At 44.1% G+C, this 10,812-nt stretch overlaps 1 protein-coding gene and 1 pseudogene across 1 annotated transcript; one reads left to right on the top strand and one right to left on the bottom strand.

Annotated features, from left to right (window-relative positions):
• Positions 1–40: 40 nt before the first annotated feature.
• Akip1 (A-kinase interacting protein 1) lies at positions 41–8,666 on the bottom strand. Its single transcript, XM_004647340.2, has 5 exons — positions 8,250–8,666; positions 7,800–7,880; positions 4,175–4,279; positions 2,607–2,687; positions 41–467 (listed from the first exon to the last, which is right to left on the bottom strand). The coding sequence occupies exons 1-5, from the start codon at positions 8,493–8,495 to the stop codon at positions 324–326; spliced, it is 657 nt and encodes a 218-aa protein (XP_004647397.2). The 5' UTR covers positions 8,496–8,666; the 3' UTR covers positions 41–323.
• An 823-nt stretch (positions 8,667–9,489) lies between these two features.
• On the top strand, positions 9,490–9,769 carry LOC101580214 (annotated as a pseudogene).
• The last annotated feature ends 1,043 nt before the right edge of the window (positions 9,770–10,812 follow it).

The raw sequence follows: 10,812 nt of genomic DNA, 5'->3' as shown, positions 1-10,812 counted from the left end.
TATTTTTAAATACCAATAAAAATGAATTATCTTTGCTTCCAAACCTCTCCCTTTATTAACATAATTAATCTTTACTTTGAAAGCAAGCAGTAAAAACTATTCAGACTGCTTCATCACATTATTACACATAGGCAAATGAGACAGGGAGTTCTATGCTCTCAGGTTAACATGGGCACTGACAGAGATGGACTGCAGCTCCCAGGAGGCTGACCTGCTATGGTCAGCACTAGAAACAGGATTAAGGCATGATGATTAAGAAAGTCATTGGTGGCTTTATTCTTCTGCCTACTTAAAAAGTGATGTGGTGATAGTGGCAGCCAACATCATACAGGGAAGACCAAGTCCACACTTTGCCCTGAATCAACTGCTACCACGTGAGTCTTCTTGGTTAAGGCATTTGAGCCCACAGTGACAGAATAGGTCCCTGGATACACTTCTATGTAGAGGTCCTTAGCGATGTGCTTGGCCTGGAAGGGAGACAGAACATAGCAGTTAGAGACTTTTTATCTTAATTGTTTTTTCTTTTTTTTTTTTTTGCAGAATCGAGGATTGAACTCAGGCCCCTGCACTTGCCAGGGAAGCGCTTATTCCACTGAGCCATCTCCCCAGCCCCTAAAATTTTTTAATTCAGTTTTTTCTTTTTTTGAGACTTTTTATCTTAGAACACCACGGCACCTCTACAAGACTATTTTTCATGCCAAAGGGATAATGCAATGAGGTACAAATAAGAGTCTTGCATTCACGTGGGGCCAGGGAGATAGCTCAGTAGAATAAGTGCTTCCCTAGTAAGCACAAGAGCCTGAGTTCAATCCCTGGTTCTGCCCAAAAAAAAAAAAAAAAAAATTCTTGCACTCAAGACTCAGCTTGGCCCTACTGTTCCTAAATTAAAATTCAGCCTCACTTTTCTGGTTTCCTTATTTCTAAAGCTGTGATAACACCTACCTCACAAATAAGCATATGAAAACACACTGTAAATGGTAATGTGTTACAGGCACGTGAAAGATTATAAGAACACTCTAGCTAGAGTAAGGATTGGGCAGATGGAAAGAATAATGGCCATTGTTTTGGAGATCAAAAGTGGACAGTGGCTCTTGTGAGCAGAGAATGGCAGTAACGGCAAGATCCCTTAGAAAAATGAGAACTATTCTTTTTCACTGCGCTTTGCTGAACTCATTGTTGGGAAGATGAAGGATTTCTTTGCTGCTAACACCAAGAACAAGAGTGGATGCTACTTTGTCCCTGGAGCAGCGAGGGAGCTGGCTGGCAAAAGCCTGCCTTAGAGGACTGGCTCTCCACGGTGCAAAGCACTGAAACCTGGAGTCAATGGAAAGACTCACGTTTACAGCTGAGCTGGGCACAAACTGTCCTCCAAGGTGGATGTGGCAGGTAGAAGGTGGATCTCAATTCAATTGGTGGAGGGCAAAGTTCCAAACCAGAAAAGAGTAATAGCCAAGTGACAGCTCGGATACCACCACATGCTTGCTCAGTGCTCAGAAGAGAGCCCCAGGCAGAAAATGTCATTTCTAAAGCCACACATGGGAAAACAACCCAAACCACTGGCCAGCAAGTTCCTCTAGTAGGAATAGGCGAGAATATTTATACTCAGCTCTCTCCTTGCCTTCCTTTAGGTAGATGCAAAGGCAATTTTTTCAAAAACTGCTTTATTTTATATCCTTTCACACCTACTGGTAGTTACTACAAACTAGAAGATTTATTTTCATTTAAACAATTTGATTATATAAGACAATGCCACAACTATTTATTGGTTGTTAACTGTGTACACAAAAGTAGGGTTATGAAAACATAGCTATGAAAGAAATCACAGCCGCCACAGCTGCTTCATTTGTCTGCATACAAGGCAACTCCGAGCTGAGACGGGAGTGTCAGGAAGACCAGCGCGACCCACAGGGAGCAACAGTGGACATGTCTAAGCCTACCAACTCAGATTTGTCCTAGAACTGGAGTATTCTTAGTAGCTATGGACTCCAGTAGAGGCCAGATCCTGGCCTGAAGCAAACTATACAAACAAAAAAATAAGGAATTTATTGTAACAACATGTTCAAGTTCCTTTTCTCAGAATTTCAGCCCTTCCAAGTTCCAAAAAATTCTGTTTCATAAATTAATGAGTACTTAATCCTAAAAATGAAAAACTCATCATTACGTCTTTTTCCAGAGAAACACTTATGAAGTAAGGCAGCTAGTATCTCACAGTGTTTCTGAATCTGGTGTCTCACCAAACGGGTATGTTTCAGGATTTCAGGAATGGCTGCACTTTCTAAGGAGGAGGGTCAGGCCTTCCAGCTGCTTAAACAGATGGTGGAATTCCAGCTGGACCCAATGCCAGCCCAGCTGAGCTGTAGGAACTGAGATATGAATACTTCACATTCCTTCCAACCACAACTCTGAGTTCAGACACAAGAGCACGGCTGAAGCACTCAGTGAAAGGAGGATAACAAGAAAACAACTTTGCCAATTTGTGCACCCTCCTCCGTAAGAACTTAAACATATCACAGATCCAGTTCAAACAGAGAGCCTGACAATTAAGAGGGCAACTGGCTTGTGGAATCTTGTTGTTGGAGAAGCCCAGTGTGTGGGCCCATACTCACAGGCTGGGAGGCCTCAGAAGCGGGCTCTGGTGTTTGGTAGATGCCTCCTGGATTGAAGGATGTCTTCTCTCTGTCTGTTCTCTGAAGAGACAAACAGAAATACCAATCAGTGCCCAAGCTTTGTGTTCCGCATTATAAGGAGAAAAGTTCTCCCACCTTGTTAGAATTGTTGTGTACACTTTTTTCTATGTTGCTACTTACCTTCCTAAGGATCTTTTTAGTAAATTCTGTGTGTTTTGTGAGCTGTTTATCATGATTAATTTCGCTGTCAGACAGGTCTGAGTTTAAATCCTATTCCTTGCTCTTTACTAAGAGGCATTGATCTAACTTCTGAGCCTTGGTTTCCGAGTCTACACTATGGGAAAGTGGTTTTCGGGAAGATTTAAAGTGTAAGGTGATGACACTTAAGTTCTCAGAAAATAAAATTCTCTTCGGTGTTTCTTCTAGAACTGGGGCACTAGAAGGGAAAGGATTGATAAAGTCAATTCTCTTAGTGCCACCAATTTACATTTTATAAGGACAGAGAGGAATGACTCTTCCCCATGTGTGATCTCTGAAGATCAGGTGCACTGAAGAAAGCCCCCAGCACAGGCTGGCAAAGGGAACCCAGAATGGAGGCTCTCCACATCTGAGAAAGGGGCGCAGGGGGTGCTTCCAGCTTGTGCTCAGCCCTTGCTCACATACAGGTGCTCACCACCCCCACTGTTCTTAAACCCTCTGCTCCATCACCCCAAGAAGGCCCATTAGGTCAGAGAAGTTGGGAGTCCAACTTGGGGATCAGACTCTAGACTTAAGTTTGCTATCTTTAAGTACAGTTAGGGAAGTTTAAGAAAAACAAAAACACCAAAAGCCTCCTCTCCTCAAGAGCCACCACTGCGTCTGGGCATGGTGGTGGTACATGCCTGCAACCTCAGCTAGTCAGGAGGCTTTCAAGTTTGAGGTAAGTCTAGGCAACCTACTGAGACCTTATCTCAAAAAATAAAAAGGACTGGGGAACTAGCTCAGTGGTATAGTGCTTGCCTAGCATGTGCAAGGTCTTGAGTTCAATTCTCAGTATTAAAAAAAAAAAAAAAAAAAAAAAAAGCCAAAACTACTACTGCCATCAGCTACTGTTCGACAAGTAGAACCTTCAGCTTTCTCACAATGATACCCAGTAAAAGGCAGGCAAGTCTGCAGTAAGAGGCCTACAACCACTATTTTTAGAGAAAGCATTTTTCCCCTCTTTGCACTTCCTTTTTAAAAATTACCAAACACATGACAGTTATCATTACCTCATAGTAAGATATATAATTATTAAAAACCCTTCCTATCCCTGCATTTAGAAAAGGACATGTGAAGCTTTTTAAGCCTGTCCAATTACCCCCCAGAATTGCAAGTTCATCCACAGATACCACAGTAAAGTGAAATCACTGCTTCATGCTCATTGTTGTAAATTCTCTCAGGTTCAGCAACAAATACACTTCTGAGGACCACTATCCTTGACAAGAGGCAAGAAGCCAGCAGAAGCTCCCAAACCCAGAGGTTTACCCTCAAGAGCTGCAGGCAGTGCAGAACGTGGCAACACATACCTGATCAAACCCTGTGTCTGAGTACACGTGTTGCTGAGATGACCCTCTGTGGTAACGATAGACGTGGGTTGCCCCTCCTTCCTCGGGCACCAATGAATAATATTTCTAGGGAAGTAATGTGAAAGACACAGGATAACTAGTCTGGTTGAATTTCCAAAAAACAAAACACCTCTCTGATAGGTGGGCCAAGTGTGGTTAAAGAGGGAAGGAAGACAGCAGAGGTAATAACCTGTCCTTTGGACAGCCTCTTGAGTTCCAGAGCATGACAGCTCATGTACACTGGCTGCAGGAAAGGGAACCACATGTGCCATTACTTTGCTGCCATCTGCTGCCTCTGTAGGGCAAGACCTCTGGCCAGGATAGAGCATGCTCTTTCCCATGTTAAAAAATTTTCACATCTTGGCTGCAATGCCAAATATCAATACACAAACCCTTTCATTTCCTCATCTAACAAATTATGAACACTTCCATGTTTACTGTCTTAGACAAGGATTTGGGAAGACAGGGGTAGGGGGGGTTTCCTTTCCCTGAGATACATCAGGAAACAGAACCTAAGAGTTTTTCAGCACTTCCCTTAGGCTTCCCATGCAGGGGAGTAGAAGGAGAGGCCTCCAGGTTAGAAATAATCCAAAGGGCCTGGTTACATTTTTCTTGTCTATTTCATTCCTTGACCTTGAAATTAACCTTAGATTTGCCTTTGATTCTGACTAATAATGAAGGCATCCCAAGCCTGCTTGTTTTGGACATACTGTAGGGACACTGTCTAAGACATGTGACTAGAATAATTAGAAGCAAGAGAAAGCACTTGAGGACATGGATCTAACAATACGTTTTAGGGGCTGCTTCAAAATTGTGGAAGCAAACCCTGAATACTAAATCTCCAGGACATCCAGGGGTTCCAAAACTCCATTCTGTAACAAATGAATTGAAGCATGAACTGAAAACCAACACGAAGGACACCAATCTGAAAAACATAAAACCAGGCGGCCAAATAGCTCAGATTAAAGCACTTGCTTAGACAGGTGCAGGGACCAAGGTTCGATCCCCGTTGTTCCTGCCAGCCCTGCCCCCGGGATGCACTGAGATGGCCATTGAGACTGTGCGTGGTGGCATGTGCCTATAATCCCAGAGCTTGGGAGGCTGAAAACAGGAGGATCACTACAAGTCCAATTTGTTTAGTGAGAGCCTGTACTAAAATATGTTAAAAAAAAAATAACAACCTTAAAACCAAGGACAAATATTGTTGCTTTGAATGAATCATGAATCAAGTGTTTAATTACTTTACAGTACAGCTGAAGTTACCGATTTTTCTACAAGCACCTCAGTACAAATAACATAAAAATATTCTCTGACTTATATCTCACTGACTGGAACTCTATTCTTGGAGTTACTGGAATTTTTGTAAAAGAGGTAAAAAGATTAAAATTAGTTTTTTGGATCTTAACAAAACCCAAAAGCAGGACAAAAAAAGGTATTCTCTTCCCTCTCCCTTACTGACCAGTATCCTTAAGGCATGAAAGACTTACAAAATGTTAAGCCTGAGACAGACCAGTGCACTCTGACTTGGGGAAGACACAGAACACCTTCCACACAGGTGATTTCCTTCAGTGTTGGCTGGTCCACCTTGACCACTGCCTCAAAGTACATAAAAATGATCTAAGTGTATAAATGTTAAAAGAGGGAGTTTATAATCTGCAGTCACTCATTTTAATGAACACACCTAAAGCCAGGCAGGTGGTTGCATACTGTAATCATACTGATATAGGGAAGTGAAACTCCCAACCTGGCCTGGATGAGTTCATGTTCTCTAAATCTGAAGAATGAATTTTAGGAACAAATGGAGGTTGAGGGTAAAACTTTATTGGAAAGGAAAGCTTCTGTCGGAGAGGGACAGAAGGGGGACCCGAGTGGGTTACCCAGGTAGCTGTCTCTTTCAGGTTATCTTTATAGGGCAAAACCAGGCGGGGCTAAGGTAGAGAGAGACAAAGGGGTCTCGCTTAGGCGGATACAGGGTGTGACAAAACTATGGTCATCCAATGGGATTACAAGCACCATTTGCTCAGGTAAAATTGATTAGTCTCAAGACCAAATGGGGTAGTGAATCACATAGTAAGCAGGCATAAATGTGAAATAGGACCTTATCGGGTGGCCTTCAGACAATAATTCTTCCTTAGTAATGATCAATCCTGCATGCCAGTCTTTAGGTTCGATTTACAGCAGTGTCCTCCATCCTTCCCACAGTTGTGAGGAGCCTGGCTGTTGTTATATCCTTCGAGGGCCACTATTATTCATTTGAGGGCCTGACCCTGTCTGACTGCCTGCAACTTTCTATCTAACTCAGGCTGCCTGCAACATTACCAATGAGAGAGGCTGAAGCAGAAGGATCACAAGTTCACATCCTGTCCGGGCAACTTAGAGACTAAAACAAAAAAGTGGTTGAGATATAGTTTGGTGGTGCAGCACCCCTGGGTTCAATTCCCAGTACTACACAATAAAAGAAGAAAGGTACTCCAAAAAAATCACTTAAATCACATGTTAGAGTTAATCATAATATGGTGGTAGAAACCATTATCTCCAGTGGAGATAAAAAAGAAAAGGTCATAAAGACTGGAGAGGATTTTTAGAACTTTTAATTTTATGAAGGGAAGCTAAAATACAGCATAGCTTCATGTCCTAAATGTTTTCCCCTGCTTCTTACCACTTTAGTCACCCTTCTTAGGTAAGGCTGAAAGAAATTAACTGGCTTAATTTCTTATACCAGCATTATACCAGTAAGTGGCAGAACATGGGTTTGGCTACCTGAAGCTCCTCCTGCCATTAACCAACACCTGATGAAGGAACTGCATCTGCTGCACAGGATGACATTTGTCACCGGCTGAATGACCCACTGAGACATACCTAACTATCTCGCCAGGGACTGAAAACAAACATTAGATGTTAAGATTTAATGTTAGGATGTTGTTCCAGTACATCTTAAAGAGTGATCCAAGAGATTTTTTTTAAAAACCTCAGTTCAAAGTAACCCCCCCACATAGACTGAAAACTCAATGAGGGTAGAGACATTTTCTGACTTTTCACTATCATATCCTCAATAATAATTCCAGGGTTAGGAATTCAACAAGTATTTGGTGGATGAATTTTGTTGTTGTTTGATGAATTCTAATTTGGGATTTTCCGCCATGTTTATTGCTGATTACAATTTGCCAATGAAGATGTGCAGGCAGGGGATACAGGAGTATCCTAATTATCCCTAAAATCCAGAAAGATCCTATGATCAATTGGCATGCAATTGGGACGGTTACTGTTGGGAGTCGCTGAAGGTGGAAATTGATCAAATGTGTGAGAGCAGGACTAGGTCTTGGTGCCTAAAGCACTAAAGCAGCCAAGCTACCTCAGTCCTGAGAAGAGCATCCTTCCTGGTTAAAGTCGGCTGTTAGTCACTAGGCAACCTTGTGTCACGTGACATCAACTTTGCAAAAGCATAAATAAACCCTACTGTTGTTCTAAGGGTCATTTGCCAATCAGGCAAGGACTCACCTCTTGTCTTATCTTTTCCTCATTCCTGCCACCATTTTTCCCCGGGTACACCAAGAGACCAATGAGAATCCTACAGATTATAACTTACCCCACACTGACTGGAAGTATAGTCCATGAATTCAGCCATTATTCTGAAGGAAGCATTAAGGGTCACATGGCTGTCTTCTCTCTATTTGAATAAATGGCACATCACACGTGAGACTTAGGATTTCCTACTGTAGCATGAATTTTTAAAATACTTCTTCATTTTTGTAAAGGCCTGTGCAAGTTTAAGTTAGTAAGAAGGCCTGAGAAGGAATTCCGAGATTGACCTAACAGACAGCAATAAGACAGAAACTGACTTATAAAGGACCAAAAAAGTAGCTTCGTTAGTTTCCTCTAATATCAGAATGTAGCGTGTAAGAACTTTACAATAAAAAAGTAACCAACAGAGCCAAGCATAACATTCAACAACTGTCCCACAGCGCCCAGTTTTTGAACCTGTCAAAAGTTTTCGGACGGCTTCCCTGAGCGGTCCTGATGTCTGCGGGGCCCTCACCTCTGCGCGGAGAAGGCGCCGGGGCTCGGCTGCCCGCCATCCTCCTCTGGAGGGCCCCTCCCGGGAAAGGTCCCCCACGCCGCCCGCGGGGCGCTCCTGGAAGTGCCAGTCCACTGCCCTCCGCCTGGCCCGCTCCAGCACTTCCTGACCCAGCCGGGCCGAGCGCTGCAGGGAACGTCTGTCCACCCCGTTCAGCGCCGCCGCAGCCAAACAGGTTTCCATGTTTCCCTGGGCGGGCACATACATAGAAACCCGGCCGGGTTAGTGGGCCGCCAATCGCCGGCTCCGAGTGGAAGCCCCGGCCTCGACTAGCCTGGCGACCACCAGTGCCCCTTCCTCCCCAAGCAACACTCCAGCTGGCTCCCGGCCTGAGCTGAGGCTGCGCCCATCTTCCCTTTCCACTTCCGCCCTTCCTCCCCACCGGGAAGCCCCTCACCCAGCCCACTCAACGTGGCGCATGCGCCCAGCGACTCCAGGGGGCGGGGTCTGGAGCGCGAGGCACCGGCGCAGCAGGCCATTGGTGGATGGCCAGGAGGGGCGGGGCTGGGGATGCGCGCCGGTGCCTCAGAGGCCTTCTGTGTCCGCATGTGGGGGCGGGGTCGAGTCCTCAGCCAATGCCTACGCGATCAGCGCTTCGGCCTTAGAGATCTTCGTTACCTCAGGTGTGGAGCCGGGTTGTCAAGAGTGTTGGGACAGCTTTGGGGGCGCTGGGGGGTCGGGGGTAAGGGTGAGAGGTGAGGGGCAGGGGTGGGGGTGAGGGAGAAGCCGAAGTCAAGGGGATCATCGGTGAGTTCCAGGCCATCTTGGGCTTGAGTTCAAGGCCACCCGGAACTACATAGCCAGACCCTGTCAAAAAACAAAACAAACAAAACAACAACAAAAACAGGACTTGAGATAAGTGCCTCCAGGGCACTTTCTGCTGGTTTACAGTTAGAGGTATCGCTATCCAAAAACAGGTTTGTTGCACAGGTGTTTAGGCCAAAGCATATGGTGGACACATGCTTTGGAGGAGGAGGGCCCCGGCTGTCTGGTAGGTCGGGATGGAGACGCAAGACCAGGGTTCCTGTCCCAGGAGGAGGGGGCGCCTGAGGGGTTGTAGGTGTAATCCTCTTCCCTCCCATGGAAGGACGGATCTATACTCTCTTGGAGGGCACTTGGAGTCTGGATCCACCCTTCAAGAATAACCGCACCGGAGTTCGGGTTGTTCTGTGACTTTCGGAAGACTCTTCAGGCAGTCACCATGTCAAGCAACATGGAAGTTTCTCTTTCTTCGTACGATGAAGATGAGGAATTTAAACATCAGAAAAGCGAAAGAGGCACCATTTGTCCCTATTGGAATGGCAGGCTTTGCAGCAATTGTCGCATATAGATTATACAGATTGAAGAGCAGGGGAAATGCTACAATGTCTGTGCACCTGATCCACATGCGTGTAGCAGCCCAAGGCTTTGTTGTGGGCGCAGTGACCTTTGGTATGGGCAATTCCATGTATCGGGAGTTCTAGGCAAAAGCTAAACCTTAGAAGAAGAGATACTGTCTTGGACTCTTTGGAAGTGCTTGTTTTAGTTAGACATCTCATATTGAGGTTATGTATTTGTCAAAAATAAATTCTTTGAGTTGGTTAAAAAAAAAAAAAGAATAACTGCACCAAGTTAAAGTAAGAAACGCTGGCTACCATTTACTCCACTGTCTGGCAGATGAGCTCAGTTGGTATCTCAAGTACACCTCCTAGTGAGCAGCAAAGCCTTGATGCCCATGAAGACCTCTTAAGAAACACTGTGCCGTGGGGCTCACTCTGAGAGAACAAGCAAGTCAAACATGGGCTTGATGAGCAGCAGTGAGCTATCCAGTGAGTGTTAGGCCACTATTACAACCTCTTTGCTTTTGTAGATTTCCAGCTTTCCCTCAAAAAGGAGTGAAATCCTTCATCATACTTGAGGTCATCCTTCATTTCAGAAGTATTCAGAGCTTTTCATTCCCTGTTTATCAGTTGTCTCCTTTAGAACACAGTGGGTTATATGTATAGAGTCCTGAATATCCAGTCTGGTTAGCTGGATTCAATTCTGACTTTGTCACTTTCCTACTATGTGATTCTGGGCAAACAAATTACTTTTTGAGGCCTAATTTTCTGCATCTTTTTTTCTGGGGATATTAATATACCCTAGTCTATCTCCCTAGACTGTCAGCTTCTTCAGATAAAAAAAAAAAATCTGTCTTAAGGTTCATCAAGTATTTTATCTGATAGTAATGGATGAAAATAGCTATTGAATTGGGTTGTAATAAAGCTTTTGTGATGTAATTCCATAATGCCCTTCTCTAGAGATTTAGCGTTATTACATGTCAGGACTATTCTGAGAATAGGGAGAGCAACAAGTGAATCAAACTAAAAGAAAAAAAAATAAGAAATGATGCACATAAGATCTGTAATGCCAGGACAAAATATTATAAGATTGATACAGATAAAATTTTGTGAAACTTAGAAAGTGATTTGTGTTCAGCCAGGAGGATCAAGAAAAGCTTTGTAAAAAAAGCAGTATTTGAGCTACCTTGAAAAATAGACTAGGA

Source organism: Octodon degus, unplaced genomic scaffold (genome assembly GCF_000260255.1).
Source record: "Octodon degus isolate 3935 unplaced genomic scaffold, OctDeg1.0 scaffold00302, whole genome shotgun sequence".
NCBI classification, from domain to species: domain Eukaryota; kingdom Metazoa; phylum Chordata; class Mammalia; order Rodentia; family Octodontidae; genus Octodon; species Octodon degus.
Note: the sequence above shows the minus strand (reverse complement) of the source record. Positions and strands in the feature narration are given on the sequence as shown.